Below are 22,879 nucleotides of genomic sequence, written 5' to 3'. Positions count from 1 at the left end.
TGTTTAGTACGAGAGTTGATTTATGGATTCGTTTGTTTTTTGTTCTTTTGGGAAGCGAGTAACGAAGGTGAACAAGTTTGGTCTTGACTAATGTTGCAAGTGATATTGATTATTAGTGTGATCTATGGACAAAAATACAGTGAGCCTATATTTGCTTGAAGGTTAGATGTGTATCCATTCAGGATTATGTACTTTGTAATATATAATTCTGAAACTTACCTTTTGCGCAGTATTTCACATAATTTCGTCTTGTGTGACTTGGAAATGTTCACTTTAAGGACAACTCACACAAAGAAAACTGATTTCCAAATCGTTGTCTTTCAGGGATACTAGCGAGAAGATGAATCGCCTGGGACAGTTGGCAGAGCATTCGCAGCTGAACTACACCTTTGGCAGTTTAGAAGATGAAGGCGGCGTCACTAGACTGTAAGTCGCTGTTGGATGGGTGTGGATGTTGGGGCCTGGTGGATCTTAGAGGTACTCTCCCTGGTTAAGGGCACGACAGGAATATGTACAGTAAAGGGTTGAGGATGATGTTGATAGAATGTTGGTGACACAGGGACAAAAACACCCTGGATAAACATGGAGACAAAGATGGCCTAAAATTTTGGTCTTGATATTAAACATAAATAAGAGGGCGGGAGGGAGCTCTACGCTGGTCGGGGCCTCACCTTTCATCTTCGTATTCTTATCAGGTTTCGTAATTTTTCCAGTGGTAGTTGCTTGTACATGGACTTAAGCCTCTGTCAGTCACAGTACCCTCTTTATCACATCTTGGTGATAAAATGGTTTGTACCCTCTGATTACATGGACTTTGTGTTCGAAAGTAAACCTGTGGTACTAGGTAGGTTCTGTATCATCTGAAGTGTTTAAAGGAAAAAAGAAATAATAGTGTTGTAATTTTGTTACTCCATAGTGCCAGTTCACGACACTAATGCCAAAAATTAACCAGAATCAATGTATAAACTATCACTCTCATCCCCTTGTTATTTTTTTCTCACTTGCGACCACTCTTGGGGGTAAGGATTTGGAAAATGATAAAAGACTCTTGTTTGTCAGGGATCCCGGTGAGATGCAGCACGAGATGTTGGAGCTGCAACACACCAACCGCCGCCTCACGGGCGAGAACGTGGAGCTCAACGCCCACCTCACCCACGCAGAGGATGTCAATGTTTCCCTCAGGGAGCAGTGTCAGCACCTTGAGCAAGCGCTCAACAGGCGAGTACCCACCTTCCTTCTGTCCACCTGCATTGTGAGCCATGCCCATGTTTCAGGTGCTCACTGGTAAGAGACATGATAGATCTCTTTGTTTCAGGGTATTCACTTGATTAAGAATTAAGTATACACTGTTTTAGAGACTATTAGGTTACAGTATTATATAGTTTTGACATTTCTCCATATATAGACTTTTAATAGATTCAGCTATATTATGCTGAATATGGGAACCGCATTGAGTGTTATGAGAAACCTTATGATGTATTTTGTACCTTTCCTTCATTATTAAAACTATGGTTCACGTGTATCAGTAATGGTAAAGCAGTGCTTGATATGTTTTGCTGTTTGCCACTTAGGTCTGAAGAAATTGATAGGAAAGTGCCTTAAATTTCATCATACCGGAAGCTGATGAAAGGAAACTTTTAAACTTTTTAGTAACAGGTTTGATTTGTACTCTTGAAAGTTAAAGATAACTCTGTGGTAATGTTTCATTAGTATTATGTTGTATCTAAAAAAAAATTTTGCTTAAGATTTATCACTTCCGTATTTGACTTCCAGAACATATTCATGATGGAGCACCAGAAGAGTGTTTGATTGTACTTTGTTGCTGTTTTGGTGACACTATTCTTTGTTGAGGTTAGATTCTATAACTTGATATAGTTTCATTGATTATAATAGGGTGATGTGGATATTCATATTATGTGAGAATAATTAGTTGATAACTACAGTGTGCAGCAGCAGCTGGTGGCTGCCCGAAGGCTGGAGGCAGAGATGGTGGAGGTTCGCAGTCAGCTGGACAGTGAGCATGAGGAAAAGGAAAGGCTGCTGGATCGCTTGGCACACCTAGAGAAGGATAACTTCTCTCTCACTTCTAGGCTTGAGGACCTCTTGCAAAAGGTTCACCCTTGTTCCTTTTTTCTTTATCTGTATTGATGCTGCTTTATGAATGATAATGAAGCATCCTCAGTTTTCATTGATATGAATGTACATATGTATGTTGTCATGTTTGTGTGGATGCATCCATTTGTATTTTTATTGAAGTTATTAGTGTATGCAAAATAATGCATTAAAGTGTATGTAAATTTTGTGCAGCTGAACAGTGCCCAGGAGGAGCTGGAGAGTCAGGCAGCGCTGGAAGCTGAGATGGTGAAGAATCACAAAGCAGAGACAGCCACACTGGTTGCTGAGCTGACTAAGTGGAGGTCTCAGGCTGAGAAACAAGCTGTTGCTTCTCATGATCTGGAAGAAACTATCAAGGACCTCCAGAAGTTCATAGAGGTATTGTTGTGGTGATATATATCATGAGACGTTGAAGTAACAGACTCTGCAGCCCAGAAATAAGGGAAAGATACATGGGAATCTGTGCATGGCAACAAAGTAAGGGCATCAGTAGTAATATTCTGGGTTTAAAAGCATTTCAGTGAGGAAGAAACAGATTTGTAAGTCTGCATTTTATGAATACCTTTTAGTATACTCAAATGCTGAAAAAGAAAAAAGTATATGAAATATATGCTTTCTTCATATATCTCTCAGACAACGTTTTCACAGCCATCTCACATGCCACATAACCTGAGGAATTTCATTTCTGTTGCATTCACTCTTCCTGTCCTTTGCATACATGGAACGAAAATTCATATCCTTAAATCATTGTTGGGATTACTTTCCCTTCAGGCATACCTTTTTTCGCCTGTGGAAAAACTTAAAGCACCCAATACCTAAGCCCCCATTTGCACTCATTGACTCACCTCTATATTTGTGGTTCGTTTGCTACCAAGTAACTTTTCCCAGGACTGGGGGAATTGCTTTTTTATGGAGATAATGCAGTTATTAGACAATAGTTCCCATTTTGTAGAATTTGCATAAAGCAGGTTTATCTTAATAGTTCTAAATAGTAACATTACACATAGTATATAGGACTGTTTCATAAATGGAATGTGAATTTTCAGGTTCTCAGAGATGAAAAATCAAGTTTAGAAGATCAACTAGCATATGTAAGGGAGGAACTTGCATCGGTGAATTCCCACCCAGAGACAGATGTAAGTTTCCATATATTTTATACTTTGCATGTATGTATCAGTCTGGAGTATGAATAGTGCAGTATGTGTATGTTTTTTACAGTGTGTATGATTTGTATATTCATATGCTTTTGTTTGTATTTAGTGTGTGTGCTTATATTTAGAAAATTTGAATGTATGGATTTAACTAGTTTTCAATAAGGTATTAAGTGTTCTGTGCTGGCTGAATGTCCAAAATTGCAGCAGATGTGAAGGCGTGCTCTAGGTTTCATATATTCAACTTGAATATTTGTACATTCTATTATATTTAACTAGGCCAAGATTCGACTAAAACTGTGGCAGTGAAAAGCTTTAAACTAGTCAGTGATTACATTCATGTTGAAATTGTCAGGGATGATAGATTGATGTTTTAGTCTTAAAAACCTCCGATATATGACCCATAGGAACAGCAACTTCTATTCAAAATGTTATTTTCCTTTAAAGTTGCAATTCTTAGTAGGTGTATCCTTTAGGACTAGTCAACTGTTATTTTAAAAATCTTGTAGCCAGTCTCCGCATTGGGTTAGCTTGCTGATCTGCTTTGGAGAACAAATGAAGAATGCAAATGCTTCTGCTATAATTATTGTACGTTTGAATGACTTAGGTGATACTTAGAAAACATGATTAGGTTGATTTTTTCATACATTGCCATTTCCTGTCAGGTAGGTAGAGCTTCTTGGTGCTGCCTCATTAAGTTTATGTATGATGATGAAGTAGCTATGTAGTTTACCTCTTGAATTTCTGTCTCTATTATTAAATAAAAGATACTTGCTAATGGAAAATGAAAGGGCATGCAAATTGTTTATAGATGGCTTTAGTAACAAACCAGAAGATTAGAGATAAGGTCAGTGGATAGGAAAGGAAAATCTTAAACGTAGTATGTTTTTGAACAGTCAGTTAGAATTGAGATAACTTATGCCTTTGACGTATTGATTCTTCTGAAGTTAATTGTGCGATCTAATAGCAGAATAAACCTTGTTGTTAATATGTAATTTTCTGTTTTTTGTAGGTTAGTGGTGTTGATATGAGTGAAGAGATGGAACCAGGGAATATGGTCACAGGAGAGGTCAAGGTGTCAAAGTTGCTGGAGAAAGGGACTTTGCGACATTCCTCATTTTCTCCAACCTTCTTCACTAGATCTGCGTTATCATCAGAGCAGGACACACCTCTTAGCATACACTCTGAGATACAAACAATGGTATGGGTTCCCCAGGGGCTTTAATTTTTGTTTGTGCCAGATACAGAGTCTCAAAATTGTGAGTTTCTGTAGTGTATGTAGGCCATTATACAGAGGATTACTTGCTACGTGAGCAAGAAATTCGATTTTAAGTTTCTTATTACTTTATCAGTTTTACTCACCTGGTTATTGTAAGGGTTAGTTATGGCTGTGCAGTGAGGCAGCACTTCAATGTTTGTCAAGGGGATGGTCATGGCAGAAGTCTTCATAACTAGTGAACTCTAGTGCTGCTCCTTAGCCATAGGTCCTACGCCTCACCCTTTACAGGCCCCTGGCAGAAGGCAACTCTTGTGCAGTGTTTCCAGAGGCTCCTACCTAGTGTTTCTACTGACTCCATACCTAAAGTGTCTGTCTGATGTTTCAACTTGATATTTGTACTTGTATTGTGTAATGTTTGATACTATGTCAGCTGATGAAATGTATGTATAAAATGATAGTAGGAGTGGGAAATGCTATATTTTGTTGCTTAGTGTGGTAGACATTGTCAAAATTTAAACAAGTAGTTTTGTAACTGACTCTTGATATGAAGAGATATCCTTAGTGTAGTATCAGCATTGCTGTAAGTAGAGTTTAGAATATGAAATGAATGATATCTGCAATATATTTTCTAGTGGGAATGAAATTTTTCTAGCAGGGAAATTATGTTTGAATGTTAAGAACACCTTTGATGATACACTTTGTATTGACCTTGTAAGTTGTGAAAGTTTCCTTTTTCTTGTGAAGGGTGAAAGCAGAGGGTCGCTACCATTCTGTGAGAAGGCTGAAGATAGTCCTTTATCAGCACAGCAGAATAATGCTGAGGTGAAAGGAATCCTTGAGCAATCATCATTCTCAGTCATTGGAGACACCTTGCTTGCCACACTCCTCACCAACATGGTAAATTTATACTGCCTCATTAACCATTGTCTCTGATGTTCAGTTCTCATCTCCTATGTGATTTTTTTGGGCCACTTAGTTGGGCCTTGGATTTGATATAGAGTTTATGATGATGAGTAGATGCTACATCTTTTGACCTCATTCTTCACTTATATTGATTGTTTTGTATCTAGTTACTGTATTCATGTTGTCCCATGTTATCCTGCTCCTTGGCCAGTTTCTCTTCAGGCAGATTTAGAAGTGATCCAGAGGTTCATTCCAGTAATTCACCGTATGTTACTGTGCTACACAACAAAGCTAGCCCTATTCCCTCTCTTTTCTCCATTTGCCATGACTCATTTTACATACCACCTCATTCCATTCACACCACATCCATAACCCTCTCATGTAACGCAATCAATTTTCAAAATACTAGCTCCATCTCTTTCATGTCTTTTCCTGTTGTCATTTCCCCATCTATTATCATCATTGTCACCGCTTTGCTCTCTCGTTCTTTTCATGCTGTTCATTTTTCTCCAATTTTTTTTTCATTTTCTCTCTGAAATCCCATCACAGCATTTGCCTTCTTTTTCAGCTCTTGCACTTGTCTCTTGACCTCTTGTTGCATTATCTTGTGCTCTCCTATTCAGTTTTACTCTTACCTTGCATCTCCATTTTCTGTTTCACATGTCATTTACCTTCATCATGGCACCACTCCCTATCTTTCTCATGGCCACATCCCTCCTGCATGCCACACACTTTCACTTGTACATTAAAGAAGTACTTTCGTAAGTTGCTTCTCGTTTCATTTACATTCACCTTGTGTCATTATACTATCAGCCTCTTTCCCAAGCTTTCCCTTTTTCACCTTTTCTTTCATATGTATCCTTTCTGCTTTTCCTAAAACTGCCACAAACTTTCATGCATGCTTCCTCCAAGCATTGCTCAAATGTTCCACAAGCTGCCTTCTCAGGAGGCTAACGTCCAGCAACTTGTATCCTTGCTTGTCTGTCTTCCGTTCCTCTCTTTGGAAGTGGTAATACAAAAGAATCTAGCCTTTCATTTCCACCCCCATTAGTCACCCCCAACTACAGGTAAGAAATATGTTAGTTGTATTGTCACTCCTCTGACCGACCCTAGGGATATCACTATATAATAATACTCACTATCTGATTTCTGTACAAATGCCTGTCCCTTTTCCCAAGATTACAGTTTGTCATTAAATTTCTTTTGGTATTTATTTTTTTTCTCTAAAGTGTATGGATATGAACACTGTGTAATAAGTTCATATACAATAGCTGAGTTGGTGGCGGCATTGGGAGGAGAATGGCACACCGCTGCTGAAGGGTTTGATGGAGAGTGATGCTTCTGCCCTTCGTGCTCACTTTGCTGCTCACCATGGTGAGTTTCTGTAATTTATTATAAAGAATAAGAGGTCATGGATTTCATAGTTTTAGTTACACAGTTTATGACTACTAGTTGAAAAGTACCAGATATGCTATCAATCTATCTCTCCATCTTTTGATATCTGTGGCACCTGTTCCCTTCGGGAACTCCCTCTGGGTGGCCACAGCAAAAGAATTTCCATAGATGGTAAAGTCCAGTGGACTGCACATGATATAGCATGGTAACTGCCATCATGCTGTTCTTGCATTTTGATGCAGCTGATGATTTCTGGTTGAAAGTTTACTGTACACAGATATCTGTGGAATAAACATAGGTCCTCTTTGGTGGTAGGGATTTTTGGCATAGCACATATACTTCCTAATATGCTTCATTCTATGCTGATGAAGGATGTTGTCCTCACTGTCTCACCCATTTGATGATCATTAGGATAATTTTCCCTGGGATAGGGGGAAAGAATACTGCCAACATATCCCTTGTTTGTTGTAGAGGGCAACTAACTGGGTGTGAGTGGGGGCTGGAAATCCTTCCCTCCTATATTAATTTCCAGAAAGAATGAACAGAAGAAGGAGCCAATGGAAGATTTTTCCTTTATGGTTCAGTCGTCTGAAATGTTTAAGCACGGTACGTGATGTGATGGGGTTTGATTGGTTAAGTAATAAAAGTGTGAGAGAGATGTGTGGTAATAAAAATAGTGGTTTGGACATATGGAGAGAATGAGTGAGGACATATGAGGTAAGAAGTGAAGAGAACATGGAGATGGAGGAGACCAAATTGGAGATGGAAGGATAGAGTGAAAGAGGATTTGAATGATTGAATCTTGAACATGCAGGAGTGTGAAAGGCATGCATGAGATTAAGTGAATTGGATCTTTGTGGTATATAGGGTCAACATGCTGTTAGTGAACTGAATGTGAAGCGCCTGTGGGGAAACCTTGGAGAGGTCTGTAGGTCATGGTTGTGGATAGGAAGCTGTGGTGTTGCTGCATAGCACATCACAGCTAGATAATTGATGTGAGCAAACATAGCCTTTCTTCGTCTATTCCTGGTGTTACCTCGTAAATGCGGGAAAAGGCAATCAAGTGTGAAATGAAAAAAAAAAAAGATATTAAGTAAATTTAATGTTAGACTGTTCAAGCTTCAGTAATATTGTGGTAGTGAGTTATACAGTGATCATCAATTTGTTTTTTGTTTTGTGTGGAAACGTTGTTTCATCGGTGTTACTTCCAGTTGTTCTTTTCTCGATTACATGTAAAAAGCAGAATTGTCAGTGTATCCTCAGTATTATTTGGAAAAGGTCAACCAGTTTTATATTGCAAAATAGGATTTTGAATGTAATTGATGTTTTGAAATATGAAATGAAATTGGTCTATTTGAATGTGGTTTTATTACATACAAGTTGACATTACTTTAAGGAATTAGTGAAAAAAGTCTAACCATTATAGATCATATTTTTGTTGTATTTAAATGATTAGCATTTGTTTTTATCATAATTGATACTTTTTGACAGATGAACTGCTGAAGTTTGAAAGGGAACTACAAGATGTAAGGAAGAAGGGCATGATACAGATACCTTCTCCATCAACTGGAAGGATGTTAATGAGTGGCTCCAGGGAAGGTGCACAGACCATATCACTTGAATCAGGGTTGCCATCCCCCAGATCTACACCACCCAAGCAGAGGCACCCTAGGAGTGCAGGTTCTCATGTATCTCAGCTAATCTCCAAATTTGAGTTCTCCAGTCGATCCACAAGCCCGGCATACTCTGATCATAGTGAGAGGTTAGCATCAATGGACTTTAAGAGTAATTTATCTAAAACTATGGAGGCAGCCAGAACTGGAAGAGGTTCCTTAAGTTCTTACCTTGATAATGATGCTGATAGGAGCTCTCCCAGTTACGATAATGGTAGAGGGTCTCCTTGGTCTGATTCTAGCAGAACCTCCCCTTACTCTAATAGAAGCATAGATTCACCTAGAAACTATTCTCAGACTGATTTTAAGAGTGTGAAGGAGTCTACAGTTCAGGAGAGAAAATCATTTGAAGAAGAGGTATGCATGGTAGGGGTAAATGCTGATTCTACAACAAGAGAGATTAGCAGTAAGCATCTTGACAGTGAGATAGTATGTGCCAAAGACTTTGTGAATAATCAAAGCCCTACTAATCAGGAACAGAACAGTGATGTACATAGTGATGTGGTTACTAACAGTTTGCCTCAGAAAGGGAGCTTGACCCCCATGTGTGACGAGTTTGAGAAAGAAAAGAGATTTAAAGACCCTGTTGAAGATACAGAAGAAGGTGAAAGTATTTTAATAGAACTTGGACTTGAAACGGAAGAGTTTATAGTAAAAGATGACAATGTGGAAGATATGAAGGAGGAGAATAATACTCGAAGTCATGAAGATCTTGTAGAATGCAGAAATGAATCCAAAAATGGTATTAGTAGCACTACTGTTGAAGTTGACCTTGAACTAGAAACCGACATCTACATGGAAAGCAGTCACTTAATGAAGTTAATGAATGAGGTGGCTGAGCAGCGGACTGCTATTGTAGATCTGAGGCAGCAGGTATTTTTTTTCTTTATTCTTATAGCAAAAGTTTCTTCCAGATTTATTTATGCTTGTCAAATTGTTGCCTTATGTGCTTGGTCTGCTTGTGATTTGGATGTGTGGTGGAATAGTTTGCTCATTTCTTGAGATACCATGGCAGTAAAAGAACTTTTTTCCTCTAATCTGTATATTTCAAGACCATCAACTTTGCATGCTTTCTGAAAGTGTGGTTTGATGGATGGGAGACAAAGTAAAGCAATTTTTTGTGGATGAATAACACCAGGACATATTTCAGTATTTGTTGTGCACTACCTCAGTATTCATGGGTTTTAAACTGCTGTTTGTTGTATAATATAGTATGCTTGGTTTTAAAACTGCAGTACAGAGTTGTATGATGATTTTAAATCCATAATTAACCATGATTGAAGAGCATTTCATCTGACTTGTATCAAGCTCTTTTCCAGATCTGAACTTCTAGGCTTATTCATTATTAGCTGCTGTACAAGATAGTGGCAAAGTTGCTGGAGTGGATGTAGTTACAGTTGTATTTCTTGAGAAACGAGGCTGCACTGTTGATGATTTGTTAAACTGGCATTTCACTGTACCTGTGGTCTTAGGTGAGGTGCCTGAGGACTGGAAGAATGTGTGTATAGTGCCTTTGTATAAAGTCAGGTGGATCCTCGAATTACACAGATACTAGTCTGTTGAGTATATCTGATGAGTTGTACAGGATGGTGGTGATTGAGGTGGTGGTGGTATGCACAGAGCATCATCCTGTGGAGGAGCAATGTAGTTTGGAAGTGGTAAAGGATACATGGACCAGGTGTTTTGCTTTGAAAAATTTGTGAGAAATACTTGGGGAAAGATTGGGATTTGTGTATGGTATTATTGAATCCGGAGAAGGCAAAAGATGTAGTTGATGGAGATGCCTTGTGGTACATGCTACGGATATATGATGTGGGATGAAAGTTACTAGATGTAGCTAGGAAACTGTGAAAAAGTAGAAAAAAATTAGATACTGTACGGGAAGGCTAGTTTGCAAAATGAAAGTCGGAGTCTAGTGGTATGAGAAGTAAAACTGATGAAGGAAGAACTGCTAAGGTAGTATATTGGAATGAGGTGGCATATATAGCATAGTGACCTGATGTGATTTTATGGATAGTGAGGGTACTTGTTATGTGAGTTGGTTGCAGATGTAGATGAATTTTCAGAATTATGTGGTGTCCATGATATTTTTAGGAAATTGTGCCTAAAACTTCCAGTTGCACTTAAGATCTTGTTTTTCCTGCCTTATGATGGGAGAGATTTATACATTGAATGAATTAGATATGGAGTATCAGAAGTGATTAAAGCCACTTGGATCAAGACAGTTACTAATTTTCGAATTTTATGAAGTTATACTTGATTGTCAACATCAAGGTGCACCACTTCTTAGAATATTTGCACAATGTTGTTGTTGTTTTTTTGTGCCTCCTTGACATGTAATTAGGAGAAGAATCAGTTTGAAGGTAATCCATAATAATTACAATATAAAATCCTGACGCTGATGATAGTGTACAGTTAGTAGATTTGTTAAGTGTAGTGATAGACACAAATCAACACTTTTCAACTGTGTAACTGTACAAATTTGATTTATTCCAGTTGAACCTTGCAGAGGAAGAAAAAGAGTCTTTCACCATAGTTCTGACCCGCCTACATAATCTTGTCCTTCAGATCTCCATAAATACTTTCAGGTGAGCTTTATATGATAGCAGTTGTAAGATGTTCCATCCCAGAGAGGGCAGTTGGCTCACAACCAACTTAGATGTTCAACTTCCCCTTGGGGCCTGTTGATAGGTGGGTACCTGGCTCAGGCAGGTATATATTTATATCCCTGTGGATAGGGGAGAATGAATACTTTCTACATATTCCCTGTGAGTCATAGAAGGCGACTAAAAGGGGCAGGAGCGGGGGGCTGGATATCTTCAATTCCAGTTTTACTTTTCTAAAAGAGGGAACAGAGAAGGTGGCCAATTGAGGAGTTTTCCTGCTTAGGCTCAGTCAACTATAATGCTAAGATTTTGCATGCTGTCCACCCGTCATTATTCGTATTTGGTTATTTAGACTGTTCTTATTTGTATCTCTTAGACCTGTGTAACCTATACAACTTGACTGATAAGGGAGTCTTTAAAGGAGCTTGATGGATTATTTATATGTTTGAGGGAAGGTTCATGATAAGTCCCTTCATTGTGGTAGAAAGTGGAAAGTCCTAGGCTCCATGTGGTAATGCTAATTCCTAAAGACTTTTGTATCACTACACCCATATGGCAGGTAAGTAGTCTGTATGGGTTTGATGGAGATTGATTGTTGGGCATCGTCTCAAATGTGCAAATATGTCTCGATGTGTCAGATGGAATATTGAAATAACAGGAAGGATTCTGAGTGTGGGTTTGTTTTCGAGTCAGGAAACAAAGCTTTCTCTTATTTTTGTGACCATCTTTATGAGGAAAAGTAGAAAACCTTGATGAAATATGTGTAAACTGACAACAGCAATTCTTTTTATCAGATTAATATGTGTATATAAATATGTAATAGGACACCATGAAGTATTAAAGCATGGACTGCTGCATTTATAAGAGAAAATGGTAACAATGTTTTCAGGGATAACTATATTATAAGGATTTATATTTCTCCCTGTCATATTTTCAAGAAAATTGTTTCACTGAATAGCTGGGTAATGCCTGTTATGTTGGTTTACTTATGAATCATGTGAAGGTCGTTAGGGATAAGTTTATATTGAATACATTCCCATCTCCAAGACGGACATATATGAAGTTTCATGGTTAGTAATAATGACACTCGGAAAGATAACGAATTTAAAGCATATTTTGTCTGAGTATGTGCTGGAGAAAAGCAAAATGAGTCAAGCTCTCTTGGACTAGAATTAAATCTTGAGTAATCTAGTAACGAATTTATGCTTCTCTGTTCTTGAACCCGTCCTGTAATTACGCCACGTCATACATAGTGGCCACGGGTTATAATGTCGTGTATCTACTAAAGTGGGTGACTTTGGTAACGGAAGTTCCTGTTTGGCTTAGAAGGGCGTAGCGACTCCGTTATCGAATAGCGAGCGTACTATCGCTGAAGTGTAGCTATCATAAGGGTTAATAATGGCGAAGTGGCGACTTGCAAGAGTATGTGATTACGTGGCTGCTGTGCAGTTTGGCATCCTTCCTTTCCATTGGTTGTTGCATTAAGCGATCTTGATGCAAGATGGACTTGTTACCAGTAAACTCTCTCTCTCTCTCTCTCTCTCTCTCTCTCTCTCTCTCTCTCTCTCTCTCTCTCTCTCTCTCTCTCTCTCTCTCTCACACACACACACACACGCATATGTATGATTTTTTTTCATACATATTTGCCATTTCCCGCGTTAGCGAGATAGCGTTAGGAACAGGAGTGAATCTTAAGATCTTCGTCACGTAGATATTATGGAAGAGGGAATGAATCTGTTTATATATATATATAATTACCTCAGGACTAGTTTATATGAAGGAGTTGTTGTTACCTAAAAGCTTTTGCAGCCCACGGCTGCCCTGCTTCCAGCAGCAGGGAAATTCAGACTCCTTTAGGGTGAGATTTTGTCTTTGATGAGAGTACTGTACTCCCAGTGACACAGCCCCCTCACGAAAGGTGAGTTTTCAGTCGCGGTGTAACGTGGAGCGGGCGTAGTCCGGTAACACCAGAGACTTGGCCTCAGATTAAAGTTGACGGGACAGCTGGATTGTCATGGTGAGCACCCTGCTCTCCTGGTTCAGGTCTGCCCTACATCCTCCCCAGGGGTCTGGGCTCTTCTCCCCAGGGTCTGGACTCTTCCCTCTTTCTCCCCTGGGGTCTGGGCTCTTCTTCCCAGGGTCTGGACTCTTCCATCTTTCTCCCCAGGGTCTGGATTTTACCCTCTTTCTCGTCTGGGGTCTGGGCTCTTCTCCCCAGGGTCTGGACTCTTCCATCTTTCTCCCCAGGGTCTGGATTTTACCCTCTTTCTCGTCTGGGGTCTTGGCTCTTCTCCCCAGGGTCTGGACTCTTCCCTCTTTCTCCCCAGGGTCTGGACTCTTCCCTCTTTCTCCCCAGGGTCTGGACTCTATCCTCTTTCTCCCCAGCGGCCTGGACTCTACCCTCTTTCTCCCCAGGGGTCTGGGCTCTTGTCCTATTTCTCCCTTGGGGGGACTGAGCTCTACCCCTCATTTTCCCCCCAGGGGAAGTGAGTTCTTGCCCCTCTCCTCCCCTGTGATCACAATGATTTCCTCCTCCCCTCTCCCCCACCATCATGATCCTCCTCCTCCCCTCTCCCCACCATCATGATCCTTCTCCTCCCCTCTCCCCCACCATCATGATCCTTCTCCTCCCCTCTCCCCCACCATCATGATCCTTCTCCTCCCCCCAGCGTGAAGGTTAAGCTGTTTTCCCCCACAGGGGATATGGCCAGCCTCGCCCACTCCACCTGTTGTTTTTACCCTGGGATCAGAAGTCGTCACCACCGGGGGTTGGGGGGGGGGGTCTTCAGTCTTTGGCCTGCCCCCCCCCGCCCCCCCCCGCCCCAGTGGCACAGACTTCCCCTTATCCCTTGGCTTTCGGCTTTTGCTCAGCTTACACACACACACACACACACACACACACCTCTCTCTCTCTCTCTCTCTCTCTCTCTCTCTCTCTCTCTCTCTCTCTCTCTCTCTCTCTCTCTCTCTCTCTCTCCCTCTCTCTCCCTCTCTCCCCCCCCCCCCCCTCTCTCTCTCTCTCTCTCTCTCTCTCTCTCTCTCTCTCTCTCTCTCTCTCTCTCTCTCTCTCTCTCTCTTCCCCCCCCTCTCTCTCTCCCCGTTTCTCTCTCTCTCTCTCTCTCTCTCTCTCTCTCTCTCTCTCTCTCTCTCTCTCTCTCTCTCCCTCTCTCCCCCCCCCCCTCTCTCTCTCTCTCTCTCTCTCTCTCTCTCTCTCTCTCTCTCTCTCTCTTCCCCCCCTCTCTCTCTCTCCCCGTTTCTCTCTCTCTCTCTCTCTCTCTCTCTCTCTCTCTCTCTCTCTCTCTCTCTCTCTCTCTCTCTCTCTCTCCCTTTCTCTCTCTCTCTCTCTGGTCTGGGCTGTGGCTCACCTCGGCCTCCAGGGATTGAAGTCTTCTCCACTTTTTCTTAAAAAGCTATTTTCTGTTGGTTCACCTTTTCATTATAGTATTGTCTTTTCCATCCAGAAGAAGTCTGCTCATGATAGAACCTTAGTCTGGTACCTCATGATGGACTCATGACTCATTCCTCACCTCCTCCTCATGATGGGTCCAGTCTGGTACCTCATGATGGACTCTGGTACCTCATGATGGACTCATGACTCATTCCTCACCACCTCCTCATGATGGGTCCAGTCTGGTACCTCATGATGGACTCATGACTCATTCCTCACCACCTCCTCATGATGAGTCCAGTCTGGTACCTCATGATGGACTCTGGTACCTCATGATGGACTCATGACTCATTCCTCACCACCTCCTCATGATGAGTCCAGTCTGGTACCTCATGATGGACTCTGGTACCTCATGATGGACTCATGACTCATTCCTCACCACCTCCTCATGATGGGTCCAGTCTGGTACCTCATGATGGACTCTGGTACCTCATGATGGACTCATGACTCATTCCTCACCACCTCCTCATGATGGGTCCAGTCTGGTACCTCATGATGGACTCTGGTACCTCATTTTGGACTCATGACTCATTCCTCACCTCCTCCTCATGATGGATCCAGTCTGCTACCTCATGATGGACTCGTAACTCATTCCTCTCCTCATGATAGAGCCAATCTCTGCTACCTCATGATATACACATCTCATTCCTTTCCCTCAGCTCAACTCGTGTCCTTGTTGCACGAGGTATGAGACGCCACACGTGCCCCCTTCCCTCCCCCCTCAAAAAATCCCCCCTCCCCCTCAAAAAATCCCCCCTCCCCCTCAAAAAATCCCCCCTCCCCCTCAAAAAATCCTCCCCTCAAAAAAATCCTCCCCTCAAAAAATCCCCCCTCCCCCTCGAAAAATCCTCCCCTCAAAAAATCCCCCTCCCACTCAAAAAATCCCCTCCCCCTCAAAAAATCCTCCCCCTCAAAAAATCCCCCCTCAAAAAATCCCCCCTCCCCCTTAAAAAATCCCCCTAAAAAACCCACCCCAGAAGCAAGCCACCGCCCCGCACCCCCTAAGACAGAGGGAGGGTGGGACATGATTGGCGTGGGGGAGGGAGGCCCGCCCCCGTGGGATAGCATTATATTCTCCCTCGTCGTAACCTTAACGTCCCCTGGCTGGAGTCATGTGTCCGCGAGGAAGAACGGGTGTGTTGTGATGCGTTTTCAACGAGACTTTCTTGTTGTTGTATTAAAAGTGATGGTATGGTGGACCCAGCCTCAGGCTAAGGTCATTTCATGGAGGTTCCTGAACCGGTTTCACCTGTTTGGGGTTTCCTTAACCGGTTGCAACCCCCGTTTTGGTTTTGTGTGTGTGTGGGGTTGCATGTTAATGGATCCCTTCATCTGAAAACCAGGAAGACAGCGCATGAGGAACCGGTGTAGTGGAATGTGTTTAAATGTGTGGCTATCTGCCACACATGTACTTGTTTGAAGCATGCAGCACCTGTTGCTCATCTTGAGATGATGCTGAGAAGCTAGCTAGCTCTCTCTCTCTCTCTCTCTCTCTCTCTCTCTCTCTCTCTCTCTCTCTCTCTCTCTCTCTCTCTCTCTTCGTTCCTTTCCCTGGAAAACCAAAAACGAGAGGGGAGGATTTCCAGCCCCCCGTTCCCTCCCCTTTTTTAGTCGCCTTGTACGACCCGCAGGGATACGTGGACAGTATTTTCTCCCCCATCCCCAGGGATAATATATATATATATATATATATATATATATATATATATATATATATATATATATATATATATATATTTTTTTTTTTTTTTTTTTTTGCTTTGTCGCTCTCTCCCGCGTTTGCGAGGTAGCGCAAGGAAACAGACGAAAGAAGTGGCCCAACCCACCCCCATACACATGTATATACATACGTCCACACACGCAAATATACATACCTACACAGCTTTCCATGGTTTACCCCAGACGCTTCACATGCCCTGATTCAATCCACTGACAGCACGTCAACCCCGGTATACCACATCGATCCAATTCACTCTATTCCTTGCCCTCCTTTCACCCTCCTGCATGTTCAGGCCCCGATCACACAAAATCTTTTTCATTCCATCTTTCCACCTCCAATTTGGTCTCCCACTTCTCGTTCCCTCCACCTCCGACACATATATCCTCTTGGTCAATCTTTCCTCACTCATTCTCTCCATGTGCCCAAACCATTTCAAAACACCCTCTTCTGCTCTCTCAACCACGCTCTTTTTATTTCCACACATCTCTCTTACCCTCACGTTACTTACTCGATCAAACCACCTCACACCACACATTGTCCTCAAACATCTCATTTCCAGCACATCCATCCTCCTGAGCACAACTCTATCCATAGCCCACGCCTCGCAACCATACAACATTGTTGGAACCACTATTCCTTCAAACATACCCATTTTTGCTTTCCGAGATAATGTTCTCGACTTCCACACATTCTTCAAGGCTCCCAGGATTTTCGCCCCCTCCCCCACCCTATGATACACTTCCGCTTCCATGGTTTCATCCGCTGCCAGATCCACTCCCAGATATCTAAAACACTTCACTTCCTCCAGTTTTTCTCCATTCAAACTTACCTCCCAATTGACTTGATCCTCAACCCTACTGTACCTAATAACCTTGCTCTTATTCACATTTACTCTTAACTTTCTTCTTTCACACACTTTACCAAACTCAGTCACCAGCTTCTGCAGTTTCTCACATGAATCAGCCACCAGCGCTGTATCATCAGCGAACAACAACTGACTCACTTCCCAAGCTCTCTCATCCACAACAGACTTCATACTTGCCCCTCTTTCCAAAACTCTTGCATTTACCTCCCTAACAACCCCATCCATAAACATAAACATCCATAAACACACACACACACACACACACACACACACATATATATATCTTTCTTTCTTTCTTTCATACTATTCGCCATTTCCCGCATCAGCGAGGTAGCGTTGAGAACAGAGGACTGGGCCCTTGAGGGAATATCCTCACCTGGGCCCCTTCTCTGTTCCCCTTCTCTTTTGGAAAATTAAAAAAAAAGTGAGAGGGGAGGATTTCCAGCCCCCCGCTCCCTCCCCTTTTAGTCGCCTTCTACGACACGCAGGGAATACGTGGGAAGTATTCTTTCTCCCCTATCCCCAGGGATATATATATATATATATATATATATATATATATATATATATATATATATATATATTCTTATGAGTCCACAGGGAAAATGAAACACGATAAGTTCCCAAGTGCACTTTCGTGTAATAATCACATCATCAGGGGAGAGACAAGAGAGAAATATAAGTCAGTTCTCTCTTGTGTCTCCAGTGATGATGTGATTATTACACGAAAGTGCACTTGGGAACTTTTCGTGTTTCATTTTCCCCGTGGACTCGTAGGAATATCTTGATCACGCGCAAAATTGTGATCCTTTCCAATATATATATATATATATATATATATATATATATATATATATATATATATATATATATATATGATTGGTTCTTATAGATTTGGCGGTCTTAATGACACGGGAAGTTGACAGACACAAAGGCCAGAGAAGGAGCAAAGTATCTGTAAGTTTTCGTGCGGTGCGGAGCGATACATTACATTGCATCTGTGGCGAATGACGTAGGTGGAGGAGAGATGGGACATGTCTGGTTGGATTTGCAGTACGCGGCCTCAGCTGACCGTGTGTGTCACATATATGTGTTCATTAATACGTTAGTGCTTGCCGTGTCATCTGCAGTGTTTGCGGTACTCTTCAGTCTTCTTGCTTGCTTTTTAAGTCTCTGGTCTGCTTGATCCATCGCCCAGTCTTCCTCTGGTAACGTCCAGTCTGCTGGCTATGTAGTCCAGTCTCCTCACCTTGTCGTCCAGTTTTGCCTGTCGTCCAGTTTGGCTGTCGTCCACTCTGCCTTCTTATCGTCCGTTCTGGGTGCGTCAAAGCCCCCTTTTGGTGCAGCCTTTGATGCGTCCTTCTCAACACTCCATAGAAAAGCGAAGAGGGGGTGAAAAAAGTGTCTCCCGTTTTCTTTGGCAGGTGGTTTGGCTAAAGGTTTGCGCAATATTTTTTTTTTACCTGTTGAACCTGGTGCACATTGATCTTTTCCCAGGCTGTCAGGTGTGGTGGGGGCTGGAGGAGGTAGCCTTGTGGTGCTGGGGGCTGGGGGAGGGGATCTGTGTGGTGGGGGCTTAAGGGGTGTGATGCGGTTAGGGCTGGAGAAGTATGGTAGGGGATTAAGGGGTTTGGTGTGGTGTGGTTGGGGCAGGATGGGTGTGTGGTGTGGTTGGGGCTGGAGTGATGTGGTGTGGTTAGGGCTCGAGAGATATGGTAGGGGCTTAAGGAGTGTGGTGTGGTTGGGGCAGGATGGGTGTAGTGTGGTTGGGGCAGGAGGGGTGTGGTGTGGTGTGGTTGGGGCAGGATGGGTGTATTGTGGTTGGGGCAGGATGGATGTGGTGTGGTTGGGGCAGAATGGATGTGGTGTGGTGTGGTCGGGGCAGGAGTGGATGTGGTGTGGTGTGGTTGGGGCAGGAGTGGTGTGGTGTGGTGTGGGTAGGAGTGGATGTGGTGTAGTGTGGTGTTGGAGGGGTGTGGTAGTGAGGGAGGAGAGGAGTTCCTCCTTCGTTCCTGCTTCCTTCCTTAACCTGCCAGTGTGTGCGTGTGCTTGCTTTGCCTTGCCCTGCAGGTCTTGCCTTCATCCGGCCTCAGGCACAGTGGGAGGAGGTTCCTACAGCGTGGGGCAGGATTAACCTGTTGAGCAACTTGGCTGTTCGTGGTGTCACCCCGACTCGCGAACGCCCCCACACCTCCACCCTACCCCACTCCCCCCCACTTCTTGGTTGAGACGGCCTCTTGACCTTTGACCTGACCCCTTAAGTCGTGCTCTAAGGTGTAACCAACCGATATCCCCCATTAATGGTATCGCATGATATTTGGTTCTTAATGTAGTCTGATGTAATATTTGGCGTACGTGTGTCTGTGTGTGTGTGTGTGTGTGTGTGTGTGTGTCTGTGTGTGTGTGTGTGTGTGTGTGTGTACATTTACAAGATACACTAACGATAGGTCGTAACTCACCTGCCTTGCGATGTTTGGCTTGTACACAGCTTACATTGGGGCATTATCCGTCTAGTCTATTACGTTAAGCAAAGCTTTTTTTTTCTCTCTCTCTCTCTGATCACTTGACCAATTGTCTTGGACCAATTATTTTTGCTCTCACGTCTTGTTTGAAGAATCGTCATCTTTGCCTACATGTCCCGTCAGACCAAATAGAGGAGACGTGTGTTTTTGAGTTACGAATGATTGAATCATATCGATTTGGGTCACATACAAGACACGCAAGTTGGTTGGCAATGTAGAACTACATTTTCCAGCTCGATTTTCGCCCTTATTTTGATGGTTTATTTGGATGATCTGATTCGTGGGTTGAGCTGGCTCTCTCTCGCTTTTATTATCGTCTTGTTTGTCATTGGTTAATGGCAAGACTTCGGGCGTGGAGTGATGTGTCACGAAGGATTGTTCGTAATAATAAAGGATGGTTGTCGGTCTTTGGCTGGATGGTGACGCGGGTGTTTACCATATGCCGTTCATGTATAACTGGTGGATGATGATGGTGGTGGTGTGGTGTGGTGTGGTGGGTGTACGGGGTTATCTCGGGGTCTTGGGTCGATTTCAGGTGCTGTGGCGGTAACCATAGCAACCTCCCAGGCTCGCGCTGCTTCCACACGGACCCGGACCTGCAAATGTACAGCTGTGTCTTGTTGTGGTCAGACCCGTTCCTGTCGTTCCTGTGTCTTGTGGTGGTCAGACCCGTTCCTCTCGTTCCTGTGTCTTGTGGTGGTCAGACCCGTTCCTCTCGTTCCTGTGTCTTGTGGTGGTCAGACCCGTTCCTGTCGTTCCTGTGTCTTGTGGTCAGGCCCGTTCCTCTCGTTCCTGTGTCTTGTTGTGGTTAGACCCGTTCCTCTCGTTCCTGTGTCTTGTTGTGGTCAGACCCGTTCCTGTCGTTCCTGTGTCTTGTGGTGGTCAGACCCGTTCCTCTCGTTCCTGTGTCTTGTGGTGGTCAGACCCGTTCCTGTCGTTCCTGTGTCTTGTGGTCAGGCCCGTTCCTCTCGTTCCTGTGTCTTGTTGTGGTTAGACCCGTTCCTCTCGTTCCTGTGTCTTGTTGTGGTCAGACCCGTTCCTCTCGTTCCTGTGTCTTGTCTGATTCGTTCCTCTCGTTCCTGTGTCTTGTTGTGGTCAGACCCGTTCCTGTCGTTCCTGTGTCTTGTTGTGGTCAGACCCGTTCCTCTCGTTCCTGTGTCTTGTGGTGGTCAGACCCGTTCCTGTCGTTCCTGTGTCTTGTTGTGGTCAGACTCGTTCCTCTCGTTCCTGTGTCTTGTTGTGGTCAGACTCGTTCCTCTCGTTCCTGTGTCTTGTTGTGGTCAGACTCGTTCCTCTCGTTCCTGTGTCTTGTTGTGGTCAGACCCGTTCCTGTCGTTCCTGTGTCTTGTTGTGGTCAGACCCGTTCCTCTCGTTCCTGTGTCTTGTTGTGGTCAGACCCGTTCCTCTCGTTCCTGTGTCTTGTTGTGGTCAGACCCGTTCCTCTCGTTCCTGTGTCTTGTTGTGGTCAGACTCGTTCCTCTCGTTCCTGTGTCTTGTTGTGGTCAGACCCGTTCCTCTCGTTCCTGTGTCTTGTTGTGGTCAGACCCGTTCCTGTCGTTCCTGTGTCTTGTGGTGGTCAGACCCGTTCCTCTCGTTCCTGTGTCTTGTCTGATTCGTTCCTCTCGTTCCTGTGTCTTGTTGTGGTCAGACCCGTTCCTCTCGTTCCTGTGTCTTGTGGTGGTCAGACCCGTTCCTCTCGTTCCTGTGTCTTGTGGTGGTCAGACCCGTTCCTCTCGTTCCTGTGTCTTGTCTGATTCGTTCCGATTGTTCGTGTGTCTTGTTGTCGTTCAGACTCGTTCCGATAGTTCCTGTGTCCTGTGGTACCGTCGTGCTGAAGTCGAGCACGACGGTACCGTTCGGGCTCGAGATTGGTACCGTCGTGTTCAAGGATCGTACCGTCGTGCTCAAGGGTCGTACCGTCGTGCTCAAGGATCGTACCGTCGTGCTCAAGGATCGTACCGTTGGATTAAAGTGATCGTATCGTCGTTTTCATGTCGTACCGTCGTGCTCAAGAACCGTACCGTCGGATTTAAGTGTTCGTACCGTCGTTTTCATGTACTGTCGTGCCCAAGGATCGTACCGTCGTGCTCAAGTATCGTACCGTTGGATTAAAGTGTTCTTACCGTCTTTTTCTTGTCGTACCGTCGTGCTCAAGGATCGTACCGTCGTGCTCAAGTATCGTACCTATGGATTAAAGTGTTCGTACCGTCTTTTTCTTGTCGTACCGTCGTGCTCAAGGATCGTACCGTCGTGCTCAAGTATCGTACCGTTGGATTAAAGTGTTCGTACCGTCTTTTTCTTGTCGTACCGTCGTGCTCAAGGGAAGAGAGGAAATTCATGTGGTACAGTTTACCTTGTATTCCAGAGACCCGACTACGTAATTCTAAAAAAACAGAGGGTGTTCCCGGCTGAATTAACCCCGTTGTTTTTACCAGTATCTCACGACGAGAGATAATGGAAAGATAATAAAGATAACAACTGAAGGAAAATGATAAGGTTCACAACTGGTTGAAGATGATAAAGATAACTGAAGGAAAATGATAAGGTTCACAACTGGTTGAAGATGATAAAGATAACTGAAGGAAAATGATAAGGTTCACAACTGGTAGAAGATGATAAAGATAACTGAAGGAAAATGATAAGGTTCACAACTGGTTGAAGATGATAAAGATAACTGAAGGAAAATGATAAGGTTCACAACTGGTTGAAGATGATAAAGATAACTGAAGGAAAATGATAAGGTTCACAACTGGTTGAAGATGATAAAGATAACTGAAGGAAAATGATAAGGTTCACAACTGGTTGAAGATGATAAAGATAACTGAAGGAAAATGATAAGGTTCACAACTGGTAGAAGATGATAAAGATAACTGAAGGAAAATGATAAGGTTCACAACTGGTAGGAGATGATAAAGATAACAACTGAAAGAAAATAAGGTTCACAACTGGTTGGTGATAAAGATAACTGAAAGAAAATGATAAGGCCCACAGCTGGTTGATGATAAAGATAACTGAAGGAAAATGATAAGGTCCACAACTGGTTGAAGATAATAAAGATAACAACTGAAGGAAAATGATAAGGTTCACAACTGGTTGAAGATGATAAAGATAACTGAAGGAAAATGATAAGGTTCACAACTGGTTGGTGATAAAGATAACAAGTGAAAGAAAATGATAAGGTTCACAACTGGTTGAAGATGATAAAGATAACTGAAGGAAAATGATAAGGCCCACAACTGGTAGGAGATGATAAAGATAACTG

The 22,879-nt window shown here is 43.0% G+C and overlaps 1 protein-coding gene across 12 annotated transcripts in view; it reads left to right on the top strand.

The window, feature by feature from the left end:
- Nucleotides 1-22,879, top strand: part of LOC139761067 (uncharacterized) — a 388,802-nt gene that overhangs the window by 57,369 nt on the left and 308,554 nt on the right. For all 12 annotated transcript variants that reach the window (XM_071684876.1, XM_071684875.1, XM_071684874.1 and 9 more), the window contains 10 exons: nt 325-426; nt 1,060-1,218; nt 1,944-2,112; nt 2,308-2,493; nt 3,162-3,251; nt 4,279-4,467; nt 5,230-5,382; nt 6,660-6,762; nt 8,275-9,329; nt 10,953-11,044. In XM_071684876.1, coding sequence (XP_071540977.1) covers nt 325-426; nt 1,060-1,218; nt 1,944-2,112; nt 2,308-2,493; nt 3,162-3,251; nt 4,279-4,467; nt 5,230-5,382; nt 6,660-6,762; nt 8,275-9,329; nt 10,953-11,044 — 2,298 coding nt within the window. The remainder of the gene's footprint in view (nt 1-324; nt 427-1,059; nt 1,219-1,943; nt 2,113-2,307; nt 2,494-3,161; nt 3,252-4,278; nt 4,468-5,229; nt 5,383-6,659; nt 6,763-8,274; nt 9,330-10,952; nt 11,045-22,879) is intronic.

The sequence above is a fragment of the Panulirus ornatus genome, chromosome 39 (assembly GCF_036320965.1).
Source record: "Panulirus ornatus isolate Po-2019 chromosome 39, ASM3632096v1, whole genome shotgun sequence".
Classification (NCBI taxonomy): Eukaryota; Metazoa; Arthropoda; class Malacostraca; order Decapoda; family Palinuridae; genus Panulirus; species Panulirus ornatus.
This window is presented reverse-complemented; position numbering and strand designations above follow the sequence as displayed.